Source organism: Micromesistius poutassou, assembly GCF_964030765.1.
Source record: "Micromesistius poutassou genome assembly, chromosome: 3".
In the NCBI taxonomy this organism is placed as follows: Eukaryota; Metazoa; Chordata; class Actinopteri; order Gadiformes; family Gadidae; genus Micromesistius; species Micromesistius poutassou.
In genome coordinates this window covers 16,470,753-16,492,672 of record NC_140273.1, presented here as the reverse complement: position 1 = coordinate 16,492,672, position 21,920 = coordinate 16,470,753, and the positions used below count along the sequence as shown (strand labels likewise).

The following is a 21,920-nucleotide window of genomic DNA, read 5'->3' as shown; positions in this document are numbered from 1 at the left end:
AGAATGGACCAGAGGGTGTGTGTGTGTGTGTGTGTGTGTGTGTGTGTGTGTGTGTGTGTGTGTGTGTGTGTGTGTGTGTGTGTGTGTGTGTGTGTGTGATCATGCGTGCATGCATGTGTGAGTGCGTGTGTTTGCGTGTGAGTGTGTGTGCATGGGCGTTTGTATGGGTATGGTTACGTATGGGTTTGTATATAGACAGAGAGAAAATAAATGAAAGGAAGAGGGAGAGAAAGGCTATAACTTGGCCTTTGTATACAGTTACAAAGGGATTCATAGGCTACGCCTACACCTTAACATCATTTTTTTGGACATCCAAGCCTTTAGCTTTGTGAAGAAAGAAGCAAGCAAGCCTTTAATATTTCTTAACTTGAATATCAGGTTTTCCAAGATGGCCAGTGTGATCAACTGTACCTTTCACATACACATCCATAAATCTGGTTGGACCAGTTTTTATTAGGTGGATATTACCCTCTTTATATGAGGTTGCCTATGTGTCAAGAAACCCAGGCTATTTCTTGACCCAATGCGAGAAAGAGGATAGATCATTAGGAAATTTCCTCTTACATTTCTCGATGTCAAATGTTTCATTATTTTGTGTGTTCATCTCTGGGGCAGACGACTCCCTGCATAACCCTCAAAGAGCTCAAAATATGACTCAAAGCCGAGTTTCAATCTTTACACTTTTTTCACTATTTCATACACTCATGCTTTTATTTGGAAAGCATTCATTAAGCTATTCTAGCTAATGGATATTACATTTGGGCAACACTACAACAATATAGTGTAGATCTGAGTTTGATTTTAAGTATACAAATCAAAGTGCACATTGCACATTGTACATTTTCCATGGGAGATGTTTGTCTTATAATAACTAATACAGAAACCATGTCAAAGAAAATGGCATTGTTAAAATACCAGCCATAATTACAAATAACTATTATTTGTCTTAATTTGTGAGTAGGCTGTTCACTCAATCAATAGACATGTCCAATAGACATGTGATTGTCTATTGGACATAAACAAGCCTAATTTTTGAATAATAATGGTGTTTTGTCATAAATAGCTGAATGGTGGCTCTGTGGCCATCCCATATTAAATCCCTACAACGTATGGGATATATTAGTTTAAAGGGCATGTTTTGAATTAAGGATTATATTGAACCATGGCCTGTTCAACATGCATTCATCCTTTATTTTATTTTTGTTAACTCTCTTTTACCGTTCTCTCTTGTTTGTTCTTTCTTGTTTTCTCTCATGCCATCATTTCACCTTTGTCCCAGTCTAAACATTCTTTCTTTTGTTTAAATTTGAGTCACACTATAAAAAAGCCTATAGGCCAACATATGCCTATAGGCCTATATATGCTATAACATTAATGTTATAACATCGGGTAACTTGACAGCTCACTTCACCTGGGTAAATACTAGCTATACTAATCCTAGCTAAATGTGAGAACAGATAAACACAAACACGGGGCATTAATGACTAATTTGATGTCTGTTGCCTGACAGACAAGAAGAACCAGTTGTGACCCGTCAACACCTCCCTCGTGATGTCTGATAAAGAATTCCTTTAGTTTGATTTGTGTGACTACCACCCACCATAGACTGTCAGGAGAACAGAAACAGAAACAGTAAGAGAGAAATGCTGGTTCCTCGCCAACGTCCGACACTGCAGCACCAAGGTCAACAACAGAAGACACGTGCGACAGGGGGCGGTATAAGCTGTAGGAACACTTCCCGGCTCGCCGTAACCTCTCGCGAGGAAGAACGGGTGCGCTCTGAGACTACATGCGCCGGGTAACAACAACGATGCGTCCTATAAGTAACTATTCTATGAATAAGACAGTAATGGAGCTCGACTCTAATGTGCGATAATACCTACGCTGGTAGCCACGCGGTGTATGCGTGTGGCTGTGTTCACTAGCGCACCGTGTCTCTTCTTGTATGACCATGTTCTCGCTGTCAGTCTCCTCGGTGACTTCCAGGTGTCCGCTGTTCACGGCGTTACATCGACGTGTCCTGACCAGTAACCCCGGGCTAAAATACTCTTCCACCTGCATCGGCTCCACGTCGTTGACGAATACGCCGTTAAACCAGGCGTCCAAAATATCAGCCGGAAGGAATTTATGTACAGACCACGACTTCAACGTATCTCCGAAAACATGCCCATCCTCAGAAAACAGTGAAGTCAGAGTGAGGTTTGCACCGAGTCCTACAGGTAAGCTCCCCCGGTGTCAACAATAACAAGACGGCTGCAAATGTTGTTAAAATGTTAATATTGACAAGAATAAATTTAGGGACAGAAGCATCCATACAATTTGTGTTTATGATATGTTGGATACCTAGTGCAATATAATGACATAGCGAGGTCTGTCGACATTGCAGGGTTCCTACATTTAGGGGGCCTCCGCACTGCTTTGTACAACTACATCTTTGCAAAGAAGCATGGAGGATCTTTCATCCTCCGCCTGGAAGACACAGACCAGAACAGACTGGTATCTGGAGCAGACGAGGCCATAGAAGATATGCTGGAATGGGCTGGTAGGGTCCTATTGTTTATTACTGCTCACTGGTCTGTAAAATATTTTTTATAACGATTGCTCTATTAGTATTATTTAAATTTCAACTGCCACAACATGAGTTGATAATTAGGTTATTTCCATGCCAAGCTAGAGCCGTGTCTGCTGTGTCTGTAACCGTTTGTCCAGGTATTCCTCCAGATGAGAGCCCTCGTCGCGGAGGTCCGCTGGGCCCCTACCGACAGTCCGAGAGACTGGAGCTGTACACGCAGACCGCCCTGGACCTTGTGGACGCCGGTCACGCCTACTACTGCTTTTGTAGCACGCAAAGACTGGAGCTTCTCAAGAAGGAGGCGCTACGCAGTGGACAGACGCCCAGGTAAACACTAGCCCCATGCAGCCGGCGCTTCGTATGAAACCCACATTGTAAGGTGGTTGAACAGACCAATGTACTTTCATTGTAGAGGTCAACTCTTCATATAGAGGGTACTCACATATACTTAAACCTTCAGGGGTTCCCAACACGATTTTTAGCCGATAATTTAGGTCTGACTTTTCCAATCATTGGAAGTAATCTGTGATCCATATACAGGATCTTTAACCAGACCGGGACTGCGTTGTTATCTAGTCTATAGGACATATTTTGAGACTTCAGTGTTCTCAGTATGTAAGTGTGGCTGATGTTCCCTCTCGCTGGGCAGATATGATAACCGCTGCCGACACCTGAGGGCGGAGCAGGTGCAGGAGAAGCTGTCCATGGGAGGTCCACGTGTGATCCGCTTCAGGCTACAGTCTGGGGTCGAACCCTTCCAGGACCTCATCTTCGGCTGGAACCAGCATGAGGTGGCCCAGGTGGGAGAGGATTGTGTTGAACCTCGAGTGATGTGGATGAACTACTGTTTTTAATTGCCAGTCTGTCTTTGAAGTTGTGCTGTTCCATCGTATCCGTCTTAACTTTTTATATTGCACATTTTATATTAGAATTTTTTTTGTAATGTTATTAATACTATTCTTATTAATATTATATATTTATATATTTACGATGACTGTACAGCTGGGTTTTACATTGTGTATCTTGTATTTTGATCACAAGCATACCAAGATCATTTCCTTCCTTCATTCCTACAAAATCCCATTCAATGAATCCCGTCCAATAGTTCCCATTCACATTAAGGTTTCCGGTGTCTGTTCAGTCCCCTCATCTTCCCTCCTCTCGCCCCTCCTGCAGGTGGAGGGCGACCCCGTGGTCATGAAGGCGGACGGCTTCCCCACCTACCACCTGGCCAACGTGGTGGACGACCACCACATGGGCGTCAGCCACGTGCTGCGGGGCTCCGAGTGGCTCATCTCCACCTCCAAACACCTGCTGCTGTACCGCGCCCTGGGCTGGAGCCCGCCCGTCTTCGCCCACCTGCCCCTGCTCCTGAACCGGGACGGTAGCAAGCTGTCCAAGAGGCAGGGGGACATCTTCATCCAGAGCTTCCAGCGGGCCGGCGTCCTGCCCCAGGCCTTGCTGGACATCACCACCCACTGTGGCTCGGGCTTCGCCAGTAAGTGAGGGGAGTGGGTGGTTGTGATTGTGATTGTGGTGGTTGTTGTTGTTGTTGTTGTTGTTATGGGGGTTATTGTGACTGCCTGTGTCCATGGCTCTACGCTCAGCCGCTTTTTTTGCTTGCATATGTGACAAAAAATGGAGCTCTGCTTACAAATAAGGATTTGTTTAAAATTGAGTTAAGCAATGTATTATTCATTTTGATGGAACCTGCTCTCCCAGTTGCTCTGGACACTTTAAGGGAAGTGATACGTGATGTTAAACGTTCAGTCTGTGGGGACAGCACCATTGCCAATTCTGGTTAGCTGCAATTGATGCCAAGTCACGGATCTCACAGTTAAAATGAGGTGACATCATTTCAGCTATTATTAAACCAAAGGGAAACTGCGTGACTCACCAATGTCTCACCAATGTCTCTGTGGGTTTGGCATTAACAGTCCACATTAACCGTGGGGGACACATTGTGTTTTTTTATTTATCTAATAAATGTATCTAATTTTATTTATCTAATTGATCTAATAATAGCCAATAGAATAGGCAGGAAGATGGAGGACCTGATCTCAGAGTTCAACCCATCCAAGATCACAACCCATTCTGCTTTACTAGACCTGGAAAAAATCCCAGAGTTCAACCGGTGAGTCCGCCTTCTGTCTCTCGCTTTTCTTTCTCTTTTTAAGTTGAAAGTCGAGAAAGCTGGACTTTCTGTCTAGCTTTCTTTCTGTGTCGTGACTTATATTTTGTAAAAGGTATCACCCATGGAAAACGGTGTGATTTTTATATTGTCTGGTGTGGCTTCTCCAAAGCATGCTTAACTTCAGCCTCGGTTGGTGTGCCAGTAAGCTCCTTACTTTGTGAGAAATGTTGAATAGGATAAAAGCAGAAATCGCTGCCTGTCATTTGCTCAGAATCCACCTCGAGCAGCGAATAGACGAGGAGGAGCAAAGTGATTCGCTGGTGAAGGATCTGCAAGAACACATTCGGGAGGCCTACGCCGAAGAGATCCGGGACAAAGACGTTCTCCGTGGGAGCTACATCACTCGCATCCTACGCCTTCGCAAGGTAAACACACTTCCCCTGCTTTACCAGAGTAAAATAATTTAAGCTGCAAGATAAGTGTGCCTTCTGTAAGAAGATACCGACCCTCAATGATTAGCCTCCCTTGTGGAGGGGGGGGCACAATGACGAAACAGCCTCCAGATGGGATTCAGTAATATAGTTGGAAAGCTTGCGTTCTGGCAGGCAACCTCCAGATGGGATGTACTAGCATAGTTAGCATAGCAGGATCTGTAGTGGCTGTTTAGACCTGAGGTTTATGTTGCCTGTGTTACTTCTGCAGGGCCACATATCTTCCCTCAAGGAGCTGGTGTCCCCGGGCTACTCCTACCTCTGGGTGCGCCCTTCCGTATCCTACCAGCAGGTGGCAGCAGTCACCTCAGAGACCCAGCACATTACCTCTCTTTTCCTGAGGTAAGGTACAACTCCTAAACGGGTAGTCTTGGACAGAGCTTTTCTTTTTATTTTTTACCAATATATGTTAACATGAGGTTGCTTAGACCACACAAGTGTACCTGCAGAATCTAGAGGCGGGTATGGTATGGTGGGGTGGCTATGGTGTTCAAAGCTGAGCCAAATGTGACTCATTTGGATTCCACTGGCATCATTCAGTGCGTTTACATGACACTCAAGAAAGTCGACTTATTGGCTTAGTCCAACTATGATTGGATTACTAAGATGCATGTATACACCTTAGTCGAGCTATACTCGAATCGAATTGGGTTACTCATAGTCGAATTAAGACCCCTAGATAATGCAATTCATAGTCGAGCTAAGCGTGCATGTACGGAGTCGAATTGGATTATGCGTTGAATTGCGTTCTGCGCATGCTCGAGATCTTTTCCCGGGGCCGTGAGCCGGAAGTAGAAAGAGACGATAGCCGTGTTGTTGTCGCCGCCGTCGGATAAGGGATAACGAGAAACCGCGATTTATTTTTAAAGGTGGCGCAGAAGATGGAGGAAGCCGGTAAATGTAGTTACCCCCTATAAGAATTGTGTCCCGGCCACGGGAGCGTGCATGGCATGCATTCATTAAAGGTGGAAGCACACAGACTCTGAATTAAAAGTACATGTTTTTCTAAATGTGGGTCATCAACGAGGTTGTAAAGTAGTAAGGGACTACTCTAAGGGACTCCTCTGCCGGCAGAGCAGCCGGAGGAGTCGGCATACGACCGAGAGGTCGGAACAATGGAGCGTCGGAGAAATGATATAGACCCGAAGTGAACTGACAGCTGTCTACTGAAAACATCTTTCTCGAATGAGTTAGTTGTTGCTGGTGACGTAAAGAGGTCAACCGGTGGCTCTATTACCACTAGTTGAAATGGGCACAGCGCCACCTATCGTACCGGGGCATGACACACTTCGGCCAATGAATCGATTTACTCACCGCCATGTATACGTGGACAATTGCAGTTGTCCAATTGAGGAGCATAGTCGAGCTATGGCTTTAATCGAATTAAGCTGTGCATGTAAACGTACTGATTGTGGCATCATTGTGCGAGATGGCCAACTCATTGTACTTCCTTAATGACATGTATCTGATTCACTGTATGTCACTTTGGATGTGAGGGAGAATGACTAAATGATAATAGTAACATTGATGACATATTATTGTTCATTAGATATGAAGATATGTCTGGTGTCTGATCAATACAGATAGATTTAGGAACTGTTGTGTGCACACATTTTCCACAGGTGTGTGTGTGTGTGTGTGTGTGTGTGTGTGTGTGTGTGTGTGTGTGTGTGTGTGTGTGTGTGTGTGTGTGTGTGTGTGTGTGTGTGTGTGTGTGTGTGTGTGTGTGTGTGTGTGTGTGCGCTGAAGGGCCCCTGGTTTGGTTCCATCACAGGATCCAATGGTCTTGTAGTCCGCTGTGATCTCTGATCAGATCCGGTCTGTTTATTCTTTTCCTTTCTGCACAGGTTCATTGAAGCGCAAGGGGAAGAGTTGTCTGTGGAGGCTCTCAGCAAGGACCTGAAAACCTTGGCTAAGAGCACCAAGGCCACCAAATACAAGGACGTCATGAAGCTGTTGAGGCTGGCCCTCAGTGGCCTACAGGTATCTGCACTATTCCTACTGTGTTTGTCTGAGGAAATATTTGTGGCGGTTATCAATCATAATAATGCTATTATAAATGAAGGACGCTGACTTTATTCATGCATGAGTGATAATGTAACAGTTGTATCATCTGAACACACTTAAAAGATACGTTTACAATTGTATCTTGATTGTTTTAACGTCGTGTATAGGTCCTACGTGTCCTACACATATCCTGTGTCTAATCTAATCTCCCTTCCCCTCTGTCCTTGCCGTGCAGCAAGGTCCAAGCGTAGCGGAGATGATGGTGTCTTTGGGTCGCAGGGAAGTCATTCATCGATTCCAGAAACTTCTCCTTCTCGCACCGATCAGCTGAAATATCCTCAGCAATTTGAAAAGCCTACTGAAATGATGTACATATTTTACAATAAAAGGATTTTGTATCAAAGTTCGATTCATGTTTTTTTCCTCTCTGTCGCTTTAAGCTCACCAAGTTGTGAAATATTGCAAAAATATATATATTTGACATTAAAGGGCGAATTTCAGAGGTTTTTTTTTCAGAAGGGAGGGAATCGATTCGCATGATCCTGACTAAGCAGATAACGAGTGTCACATGTCGCTACGCATTGCTGCGCTCGGCTAGACAAGGACACCCGAATAGCAGACAGTTTGATAGCTGTACACAACCAGAGAAACTACGCGTTCTGTGTAAATAAAACAAGTCTGATCCCGGACAAGAGTATGCACAACGGCTCCATGGCGAAAAGAGACGGAGAAGAAAACCTGGACTCATGGCTCAGTAAGTGTCGGCTAAACAAAAACATTAAAACAATATATAAACGATATGAAACGTTATAGACTACTATAGGAAACGATACTTTCTTGGGTTAGATTGCTTACTTTCGAATGCACTCGTTCTCCCCTCTTAAAATATGTTTTCGTCAAACCAGTTTGTAGTGCATGTGATCGGTTGGTTTGTATAAGTTATAAAAGAATAAAGGTGGTACAAATTGACGCCAAACGACGTAAAAAGCTATTTGTGAGTGAACAGGAAGTGTGTGGTTTCATAAATAACAGTGGGCAACAACAGTCAAGCATAACTGGGACTGCTTTTGCAACCTGTGATCACGCACTAATCTATGTTGCAACTGTGTAGTATAGCCTACCTGGATTCACTGTTCACTTTTAAGTGTTGTATGCGTTGTAAACCATGCATTGGGGCCAATCGCACAAAGCACGTGATCTAGGTGTTTTTTGTTTATGTTAGTTGTTTCAAGTTTGTTAATATTCACACACACACACACACACACACACACACACACACACACACACACACACACACACACACACACACACATTTCTACACTCCTACCTTCCTTTCAGATAAAGCCACAGACCCCAATAATATGGAAGACAGGTGGGATTGTATCCAGGAATTCTACCAACTTGTGAACCAGGAGGCCGATGGGTAAGAGAGCTGTTACACACTAAACTTGTTTGAACTGAGAGGCAGTTATGCTGTGACCACCGTGTTGATGGTTAGAGGACACAAGCCACGAACCGGCTCCAATGGCTGACGCTTTCTCGCTCAATACTACTTTTTCAAAAGCTGTTAGTTCCTTCCACCCAAAAGGATAGGAAAACGGGGTGCAGAATGAAATGGAAATGAATCAACACCATCCTTCTCATACTTCTCAAACCTGATCCATCTCATGTCCTCGCTGGATCGAAGTCTCTTTTGTGTTTCTCCATCGCGTGTCTCCAGTGTGAGTGAGCTGGCGCTTGTGTGTGTGTGTCAGTCCTCAGGTGGCGACGCGGCTACTGGCCCACAAGATCCAGTCCCCCCAGGACAACGAGGCTCTGCAGGCGCTGACCGTGAGCCCTCCTGCCACACACAACAACACCCTTTATCCTACCCGGTGTCCGATGCTAAGCTAAACCTTCTCTGTTCTTCCTTTACCACTCCAATCAGACCCTTTGGTTATTACTTAAAAAAGAAAACTGAAAACTAGTTGTACTCTTGTGTGTTTTGGAGACATTTTGTTGTTGGTTTTACTAGTGGTTTATGCTGTGGCCTTTGTGAGTAACCGTCATCACATGACACCCGCGACATGCTTTCATGCGCGAAGAGCAGTTTCATAGCAAAAGTAGCATTTAGAGAAGCATTTCACAGTGTCAGGTGACACCCTTATTGAACGTGTGTGGGTGTGTGTGTGTGTGTGCGCGTGTGTGCACGTGTGTGTATGAGCAATACATGTGTGAATTTGCTTGGATGAGTTTAGATAATTAAAATTCCCCGCATTTCAGATTCTGGAAGCGTGCATGGACAACTGTGGCAGGAGATTTCAAGTGGAGGCCGTTAAATTCCGTTTTCTCAACGAACTCATCAAAGTGCTGATACCAAAGGTGACACATTTTAATTCAGAGCAATAACTTTACCGTCTCTTCCAAATGAGTGACTCGTATAAATTGAAACATTTATATTAGTCGAACGTAAAGTATGCTTTTCTTTTTATCACATCCTAAAAGATGTCACTGCTCAAAATTTGTTCCAACCCATCTTCTTAATGTTTATGTATACAATGCTAGTTATTTAACATATTCTGAATCTGTGAATAAGGCTCTTTTTTAAATTGTATAGAGCTGACAGGGTTCTGTATATTAACCTTTCGTGTTAATAACACATACATTCTGCTTGTAATGTTTAAACATGTAGCAAGCATTGAAAAGGAGCATTTTAGGGGAGCTGATAAAAGGGGAGAAAGGAGTTGTTGACCTCCAAAAAAATAGTTACGAATGACACTGCTTGTTATTGTCCCCCTCTCTCAACCTATTGGTTGTGCCTCCACAGTACTTGGGCAAATGGAGCTCAGACAGGGTGAAGGAGCGGGTGACGGAGGTGCTGTACGGCTGGACTCTGTGGCTCAAAGACGAAGCCAAGATCCAAGAAGCCTACAGAATGCTTAAGAAACAAGGTGTCAACACACACACACACACACAAAACACAATACACCACTGACGGCTGTCAGACACTGAATTCTCCAGATATCACTACGACCTTTATCCACAAAATAATAATAATTTTGTAAATAATACTCCTTTGTCTGTTGTCTGTCTGTTTATTTTAAGGTATTGTTAAAAAAGACCCTACATTGCCAGACAGAATTGCGATGCCCCCACCATTGCAGAGAACCAAAGAATCTGTCTTTGACCAGGAGGGCAAGGCAGAGGTGCGTGTGTGTGTTTGAGCCTTGAGTGTGATTTCATGTTTGTGTACTTCAGTATCACAATCCCTTGACACATGTGCACCCTGCCATATGACTTTCTGAACGTGAATCTCCCAAAGTCAAATATGTATGAAACTGCATTGTAACGCCGTCCCCAGCTCTTAGCCAGGCTCCTGAAGAGCACATGTCCAGAGGACCTGCAGACCGCCAACAGACTCATCAAAAACACCCTCAAAGAGGTGAGGGTTCCCCCCCACGCCCCCCCCCACCGAGGCAGAGCCGTCGTCCATTTGGCTAAGCGTTCCGAGCCGCGCGTTACCGCTAGCCCGGTTGGTCTGAGACGGCTGTGTTTGCGTGTTCTTGTGTCTCAGGAGCAGGAGAAGGCAGCGCGGGAATCAAAGCGCGTTTCGACTCTGAAGGAGGTGGAGACCAGCGCCTCCCAGCTGAGAGAGCTGCTGGCCCAGAGCAGCAGGACCGGAGCGCCTCTGCAGCACAGTGAGGAGCTCAAAGTACGGGTGGTCCTGACTAAAAAAGACTTTCTTCCATTGCATAGGCCAGGGCTAGGCTGCTCATCGCGCGACCGTTTCAGTGCTTCCCCCGGGATACGGACCCGCACTCTCACTGGAAACGCTGAGCGCGGCAGAATCGGTGATCCTTTTGTTGAACGCGTTCATTGTATAGGAAACGCTGGGCTAGGCTTGTACGCTTGCGTGTTTAAAGTGACGATGAAACCCTTGAGGAGGTTGTACAGCATTTGTAGACCCTTCAACTGTAGCCATCATGATCTCGATGCAGTAGTAAATACAGGCGTATATCTAACACATCGTTTATAAGTTAAATCATTGGAAAAAGTTGTTTTCCTACAACTCAACACATTTGCCAGGCCCATTGACAGTGACTAAGAATTCACTCAGAATTCAATTTGATTCATGGATCATAGCATATTGATTTGAAAGGCTGGAAAACTGGGTAGGGCTATATGGTTCAGCTATACACTGGTATATTGTGGTACATTGTTTCTGCATATCAAGTGCATATCATATATTAATATATAAGTTTTCTGTTAAGTTGTTTGATGGTTTCTAAGGCTTATTTGTGATTGCATTCTGGATATGTTTTATTGTTGTTTGTTTAGCTTCACATGACCACATAGCTGTTGGTGGTAGCACAGAGCGAACCTTGTTATTAATATACGTATATGTGTGACATTGTTTGATTGTATGTCTCTCTTTCATAAATCAGTTTCAGGGTTTTTCAAACAAGCCCAACCTCGACCCCAATTCTAAACTCCACCTCCTGTTTATTCTCGTGATATTTATTTATTTCGTATGTTAATCATTCAACTTGTGTCCTCTCCTAATCTAATCCACAGGTGTTATACGAGCACTGTGATAGACTCAGACCTAGCTTGTTCCGGTTGGCCAGCGAAACGACAAAAGACGACACGGCGCTGGCGCAGATCCTTGCGGCCAACGACGAGCTAACGCAAGTGGTGACCACCTATAAGGAGAGGGCGAAGAGCGAGGGGGACCAAGCTAGTCGAGGAAAGTCACAGGAGGAGGAAAAGACAGTCAATGGTAAGCTTTAATATAGCCATTAGGCGCATCACTTAGGGTGTGGGTTCAGTGGGTCGGATTTGAGGGTTTCGTTTTTGGTTCTAGGGTTAGGGTAAGGGGTTGTTATTTGCGGTGTTTGCGGGTTTGGTTTTCAGTTCTAATGTAAGGGTTATGGGTGCCACTATGTTGGGTTGGGTTTTGTTTTTCAATTCTGGGGTACGGTTATGGGTTCCAATATGTTGGGTTCTAGGGTCTGTTCCTTTGGTTCTAGGGTTGGGGTCAGGGGCCGGGTAGTCTAGTGGTTAGGGTGTTTGACTCCCAGCCCAAACCTTTGGGTTTAAACCCCTTGTAAATGAGTGAAAGAATGGTAATTCATAGTTACAGGGTTTTTTGAGAAAGTGTTTATTTTTGTATATTTTTCCTACACCTCTGTTTGGAAGAGACTGGTTCTCCTTAGTTTTTTTCAGGCTCTTGCGTTTGATAAATTTTTTCAAAGTGAAAACTTATTTCTGATTCCTACAGCCATCATGCACTTTTGTTTATTACTTTCTGAAACTTGTCCATACTATACATTTGGTTGTAGCTCTAATAATGATTCATTGTATGCTCTGGCAGAGCTCAGCCTCACCTGGGCAGTCACTTTTGGGCAAATGTGTGTCAGTTCAATGCGACGATGTGCCTGTCCTCTTTCTGTAGCGCCACCCACCAGCCCCAGGGGGATTCGAAGCTACCACCTCATTGACCTGTCCGCCCTGGACGCCCCACCAGACCAAAGAACGTCAGGATCCCCCCTCTCTTCAGCCCGCCCTCCATCCCCCCTCTCTTCCTCTTCTCAGTTCATCCTCTCGTCCCTCCCGCCTCCCGCCCCTAGTGGGAATGGTACCCTCCTCCCCTCTGGGGTTGACCTGGAGCTCATTGATTTAGGTGAGGAATCTGTCTTACCATTAAAACTTCATTCAAAAATTTAATTTGAGAAATCAGTAAGGTAGAGGTCATCGAGTATCGCTGTTCAGTGTATTTGTCTTCTTCCGACACCGTCTTCTTCAACCCGAAAGCACAATGCTGTATCAAAATAATGTTTTAGTCATTTTTGTGTCCAAAATAGACTTGAGTCCTAGACGAAGTGGGCGTCAAAATACAGCCCTGCCACATTTGCTTTGCTCTGTTTGAAAACAACATGATTGATTCTATTCATTTTTTGGGTCTTGCTGCAAACATGAGACGAAATGTGCACTCCCCTGTGCTTCAGGCTTTAGACGTAACATGCCAAACCCTGTGATGTTTCCTTCTTAATGCTTTCAGGATTTGAGGACCGCATGGGGTCGAACCCAAGACGGACTGAGGAGACGCGGAACACATACTCTAAAGAACTACTGCTGGTGAGGCCTGAATACAGACCATTACAAAATACACACTCTAAAGAACTACTGATGGTAAGGCCTGAATACAGACCATTACAAAATACATACTCTAAAGAACTACTACTGGTGAGGCCTGAATACAGACCATTACAAAATACACACTCTGTCTAAAGAACTACTGCTGGTGAGGCCTGAATACAGACCATTACAAAACATATCAAGAGCTGAAATGTTCTGCACTTGTCTGCTTCAACCTGCGTGTTCACGTGTGTCAGGTCAGCCGAGGACTTCAGATGAATGACGATGATGCATGTGGAGGTGGTGGCCACTTCCTCCCGGCTCAGAGTGGCTCTGGGGCAAAAGGCAGCTCTGTGAAGGGCACTCACACCCCCCGGTAAGCGCTGTATGTAGTTCCTGTTTTACCCGTAACAATGTTAATTAAACGTGCAGCGTTAAGGGTTTAGTGCCATCTAGCGGTGAGGTTTTAGATTGCAACCACTTTGGTTTATGCACGGTACGTTCTAAAGAACTTCCGCATCGATATAATCCAGCTCACTCACTTCCGGTCGAACGTCAAAGTGCTGTGGTAGGCTTAATTACATTATTTGATCAAAGTTACAACGTGTTACAACAATGTGGAGCGCAACTAAAACTAACGTCCATGAATCTGACGGGGCTAATGATAACGTCAGCTGCAGAACTAGATAGCTGTGGTGAACTTACCTTCATAATCGTGAATATAGCTGGTTATGTACAGCTGGAAACCTTTTTCTCGAAGGCTGGAATACGTCCTTGAACGTGCTGCGGATTTGTTCATACACATCGTTAATGTTAATTTGAGGTAACTCCTGGAGACATCTCGTATAAAATGACATCCTAGTAGTGGATTGTTGACAGTTCATTCAGCGACAGGAAGTACCCGAGCTGGACTAATGTAATCTGATCGCAACCGGGAAGTAACAACGTGCATAAACCGAATTGAACTCAACTCTCCCTTTCCAACTGTCGATAATCGGCCTGTAAGGGACTCATTTTGTCGATTGATTTGTTTTGTTTTTTGTCTTAAGTCGTCCCAATACCCATATCGCATCTTTCATCCTGACAGCTCATTCCTCCAAGACCCACCGTCTGCTGGTCCAGGACCGCCTCTCCCGCTGCAGGGCCGGCCCCTGGACGGCCCTCTGTCCCCAGGGGAACGGGAGGGCAGCGGGCCTCCTCCCCAGCCCCGTACCAACCCCCACGTTCCCACGGAGGCAGTCAGGCCCAGTATGTCCGGTCTCCAGCTTGCCCCGTTCATTAAGAGTGATTCTTTTAGATGTGACTTGTTGTTCACGGTCATGCGTATTATTGATATGATTAATTATTACTAGCGGTGTTACTACAGCCACAGGACTTGTTAGGGTGGTGGAGTGATAATGCTGTTACGCAGAAATGTTATGACTTTATTAGTTGCGGTTGGAGTATAGGTTTGCAACGATTGACGATTAAAGTGAAGAGACTAAAACCCCAAAAAAATTTGGAGTTAAAAGAATAAGACGCACATTAAGATACCTGCAATGTAATGAATATAACAAAGGTAAACAGTGACAAACGTAACAAACCAGTCTCCGCCTCTCTCTGGTCCGTCAGGCCGGCTGGAGCCCATCCTTGTGTGTGACCAGGCCGGGGTGCACGTCTCCCTCCACTTCGCCCGCGACCCCCCAGGGGGAAATCCCGGCGTGGCGGTGGTGGTTCTCTCTGCCATCAACACCTCCTCACTTCCTGTGAGGGACTTCCTGTTCAAGGCCGCCGTGCCCAAGGTGGCCAAACTCCTCCTCCCGCTTAAACCACGTTCTTTCATCCAAACGAAAACAATGATTTATTATTTTTCGTCTGTGTGATCTGTGACAGTTCGGAAAAAAAAACAACACGATTTCTTCTCAGTAGTCGCCTAGTTTTCTTGTCTCTCCCTTTGGTGGTGTTTAAAATGTCTGGATGACGACTCACTTCTCCTGCAGGGCATGTCTGTGAAACTCCAGCCTTCCTCTGGCGCGCACCTGCCTCCCTTCAACCCCCTGCTACCTCCGGCAGCCATCTCCCAGGTCCTCCTCTTGTCCAACCCCCAGAAGGTAAGCTGTGGGCCCCCGGGACACCACAGCACAGCCCATGCTCAAGTGTACATCCCATGGCTCTTATCAATGTTTCATGTGGGAGAAAGGACGGAAGAATATGTGAGCGCAGGAATAAAGAACAGCCTGTGGTTGTCTTTTGAACCCCATGCCGTTACGGAAAGTACTTAATCATCAAGTTAGACATCGCCGTTGGCAGTTATGTGTCACGTTTTCCGGGTTATGATTATATGTTATAGCGACGTGGCTAACGGACGGGTACTTTGTAGACCAGAGGTTAGGATATGACTACTGTGACTATAATATAGTCATTATATAGTCATATTTGTCATATTATGCTGCTCGGTTCAGGTGCTTACTTCCCTTCTTAAAAAATAGATTGATATTTATAGCTAAATGCTAGCTTTCATAATCTGTGTTTAAAATAGAGACGTATGAGCAGCGCATTAGTAGGGTCTGACTGAGGAAAAGCGTAATACCCTAATCAGTGCTATCATTTACCCAGGCACAGCACAGGCCACACTGGCAGACAAAGACATTGGTCTTGAACCAATAATTGCTGCTGCCTTACTCTTTTGTAACCATGCTTTCACAATGTCCCTCTCCCTCACTCCCTCTCCCCCTCTCCCCCTCTCCTTCTCTTCCTCTCCCCCTCTCTCTCCCTCTCTCCCTCTCCAGCTGAAGGTACGACTCCGCTACAAACTGGCACTGTTGCACGGCGACCAACAGCTTAGTGAAGCTGGCGAGATAGAGAGCTTTCCTCCCTGGACATCTTTAGTGGACGTCTAGAATTAGACACTGCTGAGCTTCTATTATTTATTCTTATTCAGATTTCTGTTTTCTGTTGTTGCTGAGCTTGTTGGCTAAGCTTACATCGCTGTTGCCGATGACATTAATATTTTCATAAATCGACTGATTAAAATGATGGACGTTCATTAAACTGACACATTGACGCAGTTCTCTACGGATAGTTGGAGCAACTGCCTTTACTGTTTTTATATGCTCTTTTTAAACATTTTCTACTCCTGCGCCTCCCACAACCTAGTATTCTGCCTACACTTTCATTGTTTTGGGTTCGTCTCCAGAGGTACGTTCAGTGTATGCCGAGGGAAATGCTTTAGATTTAGTTTATATTTCTTTTACTTGGTTTGGTAGAGCTTGGAAGAGCTGAAAATCAGCGGGGAAGTGAGAATGAAAGGGTTCTGTATTTAACGTTTGTGTTGAGAAATCCCCTCATTGTTATCCCTGTAAATGCAGAACAATTTGTTGTTAATGTTATTATTAAAGGGAAAAATGATCACTGGTTTTCCATGTTATTCCTATGTGGGTTCCAAGCTAATCTCAGCCACCAGTCCAATCCCATACACGTCTCTCAGACAACAGCTTTTTGGGCTCAAGATACAAAGACGGGGACAAATATTGAAGTGAAAAACAATATTGGAGGCGTATGGTAACTTTGTTGACCAATCATATTTATTGTGTGACATCAGCAGATTAAAATACATGTTCACTATGTACATATTTGTAACAGAGGTGTTAGATAAAGTGCCAAAAGCTGTTTTTTATTTTTATTTTTTACAATAAATAAACAAAGACAAAATGGGGAATGGCGGAAGACCATCACACCGGTTCCCCTGGTCCCACAGAACATGTGTTGACAGGTCAAAGAACTCGGTCAGAAGGAACGGATGGCGTATTTACGAAAGTGGTTGTGATTTTGTCACCGGGACGTCATCCATGATGTCGTTGCAATACCTTGTTTAGGGTAGTATATGGCGTTTCCAGTTTGAGCTGAATGTTATGAGTCAGCCTTTTCTTCTTGAAGGTCGGTTGTTTAGAACTGGACGAAAAAAAAAAAAAGCCCTTGATCCCCACACCGTATATAGCACGTTTTATCACAACGTTATAGATATAACGGTTTCCCATATCCAGCGGTGTGTCTTTTCAGTTGGTGTATGTGACTGTTGCCCTGTTCCCAGACCAGAGCCTAACCCAGCAGTTTTGATTCCAAAGGAAAACACGGGCAGTAAAGACAACAGACTATATATATATTCAAAAGACATTTTTTGCGTTTCTTTACATTTTTCCGACAAAAATGGAAGAATAGTTAGTATCCATGTTGTTCAGTTTTCAAACACCAACATAAAGAGTCTTTAGTTTATGTGTGTGTGTGTGTGTGTGTGTGTGTGTGTGTGTGTGTGTGTGTGTGTGTGTGTGTGTGTGTGTGTGTGTGTGTGTGTACACATGTAGGCCTACGTACGTGCGGCACTGAGAACGAGAGACAGCAATAGTCCATGACATCTGGAGGTTTTTTCACATGCACTTGTTTGCACGTGTGTGTGTGTGTGTGTGTGTGTGTGTGTGTTTTGGACCAGGGGTGCTACAAAAGTTTGATAAAATCACTTTCAACCCTAATTCCCTATGGCAGTGATGTATGTAGAGTAGATGCTAGGTGATGCTGATCATTGGTCTCTCTGTCGTTAAAGATTGACTTGTGAAACACTGTTTTAAAGTTATTACCAATCCATACAGTGCATAGGCTCCAACATTTATAGCATTTGAACACATTTAAAATATGGTAAAAATCAGTTTTTGGTGTACAGTACATGTTTTCCTGTCTCTTGTCCACGAAATATATCTCAGGTGACAAATGATATATTTTCTTTTTCATTGCGCACACAATTTGTCTTCCAAAAGTTTTGTGTGTGTGCTACAGCACACACAACAGTATGAAGACTGTGTTTCGGAGCATATAAGCTATAGGGGGATGTTTCATTCCTCCTTGCGTTCGTACATTGCAGTTGATTCACTGTTATCTACAGGTAACATGTCTCTCCCACTCATCTCTCATTCTCTCTCACTCTTTCTCTCTCATTCTCACACTCTCTTGCTCTCTAAATCTCACCATCTACTTCCGTCATGTGTCCTTCTATCCATGAAGTCTCCACGACAGTTTCTCCTCCAGGGTTATTACTTTGATCCTTTGTTGTGAGTCCACAACCAGCTAACTCTCCTCTTCCTCCTCCTGCCCTTCATCCTCTGTCTCCCCTTCCTCTACCTCCTCCTTCACTGAAACCTCGCAGTCTTCCCCTAACTGCTCCTCCAGCATGTCCTCCTCTGGCTCCTCTTCTGCCCCCTCCCCTTCTACCTCCCTGCCTTGATCCGTACCATCCTCCTCCTCCTCCTCTTCATCTTCAATCCCCTCCTCTACCTCTTCCTTGTCTAGATTATCTTCCCTGCCTACCTCCTCCTCGTCTTCATTCTCCTCCTCTACCTCTTCCTTGTCTAGATTATCTTCCCTGTCTACCTCCTCCTCGTCTTCATTCTCCTCCTCTACCTCTTCCTTGTCTAGATTATCTTCCCTGTCTTCCTCCTTTTCCCGATCACTATCCTCTGTATCCTCCTTGTCACCGTCACCGTCTCCCTCAAGCTTTTCTTCCTCCTCCTCTCCATGGATCTCTCCATCTTCTAGTTCGTTCTGCTCATCATCCCCCTCTACTTGTTCCTCCTCCGCTTCCGTCTCGCCGGGCAGCGCTTCTCCATCCTCCTCGTGATTGGCCACCTCCTCATTGGTCAGCTCCTCCTCCTTCTCCTCCTCCTCCTCCTTCTCTTCCGCCCTATCGTCCCCACCTGTGTCCTCATCTTCTGCTCCGCACTCCTCTGCGTCAGGTTCACCTCCTGCCTCCTCCTCCTCTTCTTCCTCCTCCTCCTCCTCCTCCTCCTCCTTTGCACTCTCAACCACCACCTCCTCCCCCTCCTCTGGTTCCTCCTCCGCGCCCCCTGTGTCCTCCTCTTGGGTGAAACCGTTCTGCTCGCCGTTGTAGTGCTCCTCCTTTTGACTGTCCTCCTCCTCCTCCTCCTCCTCCTCCTCCTCACTGACGTGGTTGCCGGGTCCCTCCGTGCCGTCGAGGGCTCCGTGGGTGCAGTTGGCGTTGCAGAGGCAGTGCGGCGGCCGCTCTGCGTCCACGTCGTTGCCCAGGTGCACGTGGTTGTGGTTGTTGTGCTCCAGGTCCTCCAGGGTGAGTTCGAACTGGAAGCGGTCCGTCTGCAGGTGCCTGTCCGGGGGAGGCGAGGGCGACTGGGGCATGGTGCTCTGGTACCACTGCCGGTTCTCCTCCAAGGTGTCCAGCAGCTCCTGGGCGTCGGGGTGCACCAGGTCGGCCCACGTCTCCCACAAGGGGTGCACGATGTAGTCGATGAAACCCACCTGGAGGGGGAAAGGGGGGAGAAGCGGCGGTGAGGTTCTCCCCAAGGATCTCCATCCTCAGCGGACGGTGTTCAACATTCAACCTCCTCTTCATAACTTTTCTACTGCAGCTGTTTACTCTATTAAAAAAAATTATAATAATCTAAAAATAAGACTCATGCCCATCCACGGTTCAATCCCTCTAGGGGAGGTTTCTCTGTATATCGTTTTATTCTGATCCACTTTCGTCTCTCCGCCGACAGTAACTGTCACAATAAATATCCATAACTGTAGCCACAACTCAAGCCACGAGAGTCGGCTTGAGGGTGAACGGACTGCAGTTATACAGCGCTTGTACCCAAAGCGCTTCACAATATTGCCTGACATTCACCCGTTTACGCACACATTCACGGCGGAGTCAACCACGCCGAGGGGCCTTGCTCGGGGGGAAAACACCCGATCTGGGGTTCGAACTTGCAACCTTGCGGTTACCAGCCAACCCCCCGCTCTATCTCCTGAGCTACTGCCGCTCCAACGAGGGTACACACACTCTGAGCTGCCGCCGCCGCCGCCGCTACCCACCTGGCTCTTCTCCACGGAGGCGTTGTGTCTGTCGCACATGGCGCTGATCTCCATGCCCCGCTCCCGCTCCTTGTCGCCCTGCCTGAAGAACTCCTCCATGATCCGCTCCGTCCACTGCCTGTAGACGGGCAGAGGCTTGGTGGGGTTGCTCAGGTCCGCGCAGTGCACCATGTTCCTCAGTACCTGCACACACACACATAAAACACACACACACATAAAACACACACACACAACCATCAACAACTTTCCCCATCGAGTACAACAAGCAATTCATCTACAAACAATAATTGACCCACGATCGGGTACCATGTGTGTCAGCCTGCTTTAATAAAAGGTTCACAGAGAAGCAAAAAAACAAACAAAGATCTACAAACAAGAGTCACAAACAAGCACATCAACGTGGGTTGTGGGGGGGGGGGACCCCGGTTCACCTGTATGCGCTCGGTGTAGTGGTCCAGGAGCAGCACCCCAGAGCTGGTCACCTTCTTGGTCTCCACCATGGTCTTCAGATCAGCCATCAAGGTCATGTGCTTGGACATGTCTGTGGCCAGCACCTGAGAGTGGAGCCGCAGAGAGACACAGAGTGGGGGGGGGGGGGAGAGATATTGAAGCTGTTCATCTAGGAATTGGTTTTCCTGGCTGTGATGTCGCCGTGACTGCTGTCGACGGATAGTGAGCTATATATATATATGTATATATATATATATATATATATATATAAGCGTTATGTGTTAAAGCTGGTTCAAGGCTCATGAACAGATCTCTAGGCTTGAGAGAGAGAGAGAGAGAGAGAGAGAGAGAGAGAGAGGGGGGGGGGGGGGGGGGGGGGGGGGGGGGGGAGAGAGAGCCATTACCATGGCACACCAACAAGATACAAAGGTTTTATAGATAAAGAAGGGAGGGAGGGGGGGAGGAGAGCATATAAGGTATAGTTCATCCACATAAGGGTTAAGCGTTATGTGTTAAAGTTGGTTCAAGGCCCATGAACAGATCTCTAGGCTTGACGTTTGAAGCGGTTGTGCGGTTGTGTGTCAAAGTCAAGGAGATCGATCATCGAGTCTTCCAGGGACGCGATGGTCCTGATGGACTCATCACGGCGTGATAAAGAGCCACTGTGATCCACAGCCGCGTCCATCTGCTTCTCCTCAAACTTCTCCGGAGCCTTCTCACCGCCGGAGACTGGAGCACAGTCACAGTGTTTCATTGTGTTTATTCCTAGAGCGACGGCGGGAGCGCGGTGCGAGCGGACGGGGCCGGGGGGCCGGCGTTACACCGAATTTCTGCGACCCACCGAAAAAGTGTGACCCCAGAGGGCGGGTCTTTCTTTTCTTCATACAATTCTTGTTAATTCTAAATAGCATTTTAAACAGTAGCCTATAACAGTAGCCTATAACAGCATATAACAGTAGCCCTAAATGCTCAAATGCTCAGAGCGTCATTAAACACTGACTGTAGCTTTTTATGGGGAAAGAAGCAACGGTGATGGAAAAAAAAAAAATGTCTGTAAAATGCTAATCAAATCAAATATTTATTAAGCACATCTAACAAGGTGAGGGTTGGGGGGAGATCTTATGTTTTATTTATGTTTTATTTACCGTTTTTTTTCGACCTCGTGCCAGAGGCGTAGCCACAGGCGGGGGCCTTTACGGGCCTAGGCCCGTCTAATTGTCGGTCTTGCCCGTTCCAATCAGAGTGCTTTCCTTCGTTTACGTTCGCCATCTAAAAAAGGCTCGCAAGTCAG

At 45.9% G+C, this 21,920-nt stretch overlaps 3 protein-coding genes across 3 annotated transcripts in view; 2 read left to right on the top strand and 1 right to left on the bottom strand.

Annotated features, from left to right (window-relative positions):
• The first annotated feature begins 1,790 nt into the window (after nucleotides 1–1,790).
• ears2 (glutamyl-tRNA synthetase 2, mitochondrial) lies at nucleotides 1,791–7,586 on the top strand. Its single transcript, XM_084465100.1, has 10 exons — nucleotides 1,791–2,219; nucleotides 2,387–2,542; nucleotides 2,710–2,899; nucleotides 3,222–3,372; nucleotides 3,749–4,070; nucleotides 4,598–4,706; nucleotides 4,978–5,131; nucleotides 5,409–5,539; nucleotides 7,045–7,180; nucleotides 7,440–7,586. The coding sequence occupies exons 1-10, from the start codon at nucleotides 1,946–1,948 to the stop codon at nucleotides 7,533–7,535; spliced, it is 1,719 nt and encodes a 572-aa protein (XP_084321226.1). The 5' UTR covers nucleotides 1,791–1,945; the 3' UTR covers nucleotides 7,536–7,586.
• A 159-nt stretch (nucleotides 7,587–7,745) lies between these two features.
• On the top strand, nucleotides 7,746–16,711 carry LOC311340302 (ADP-ribosylation factor-binding protein GGA2-like). Its single transcript, XM_084465200.1, has 16 exons — nucleotides 7,746–7,958; nucleotides 8,543–8,627; nucleotides 8,959–9,034; nucleotides 9,467–9,565; nucleotides 10,011–10,134; nucleotides 10,289–10,389; nucleotides 10,545–10,625; nucleotides 10,758–10,895; nucleotides 11,759–11,963; nucleotides 12,639–12,866; nucleotides 13,245–13,321; nucleotides 13,579–13,697; nucleotides 14,409–14,569; nucleotides 14,933–15,102; nucleotides 15,301–15,411; nucleotides 16,090–16,711. Exons 1-16 carry the CDS (start codon nucleotides 7,901–7,903, stop codon nucleotides 16,198–16,200), a joined length of 1,944 nt encoding a protein of 647 aa, XP_084321326.1. The 5' UTR covers nucleotides 7,746–7,900; the 3' UTR covers nucleotides 16,201–16,711.
• A 241-nt stretch (nucleotides 16,712–16,952) lies between these two features.
• The window catches only part of LOC311341070 (uncharacterized protein), a gene marked incomplete at its 5' end in the record, with an annotated part of 14,934 nt that continues 9,966 nt past the window's right edge, over nucleotides 16,953–21,920 (bottom strand). Inside the window, 4 exon segments of the mRNA XM_084465981.1 lie at nucleotides 16,953–19,618; nucleotides 20,180–20,362; nucleotides 20,611–20,798; nucleotides 21,185–21,358. Coding sequence (XP_084322107.1) covers nucleotides 18,416–19,618; nucleotides 20,180–20,362; nucleotides 20,611–20,798; nucleotides 21,185–21,358 — 1,748 coding nt within the window. The 3' untranslated portion in view covers nucleotides 16,953–18,415.

Excerpts from the sequence above, each read along its gene's own strand:
- LOC311340302 (XM_084465200.1), top strand. The coding sequence starts at position 7,901 with ATGCACAACGGCTCCATGGCGAAAAGAGACGGAGAAGAAAACCTGGAC. Across the intron at positions 10,896-11,758 it reads AGCACAGTGAGGAGCTCAAA|GTGTTATACGAGCACTGTGA; the intron begins GTACGGGTGGTC and ends TCTAATCCACAG. Across the intron at positions 15,103-15,300 it reads TCAAGGCCGCCGTGCCCAAG|GGCATGTCTGTGAAACTCCA; the intron begins GTGGCCAAACTC and ends CTTCTCCTGCAG.
- ears2 (XM_084465100.1), top strand. The coding sequence starts at position 1,946 with ATGACCATGTTCTCGCTGTCAGTCTCCTCGGTGACTTCCAGGTGTCCG. Across the intron at positions 2,220-2,386 it reads GTTTGCACCGAGTCCTACAG|GGTTCCTACATTTAGGGGGC; the intron begins GTAAGCTCCCCC and ends TCGACATTGCAG. Across the intron at positions 4,071-4,597 it reads CTGTGGCTCGGGCTTCGCCA|CCAATAGAATAGGCAGGAAG; the intron begins GTAAGTGAGGGG and ends ATCTAATAATAG.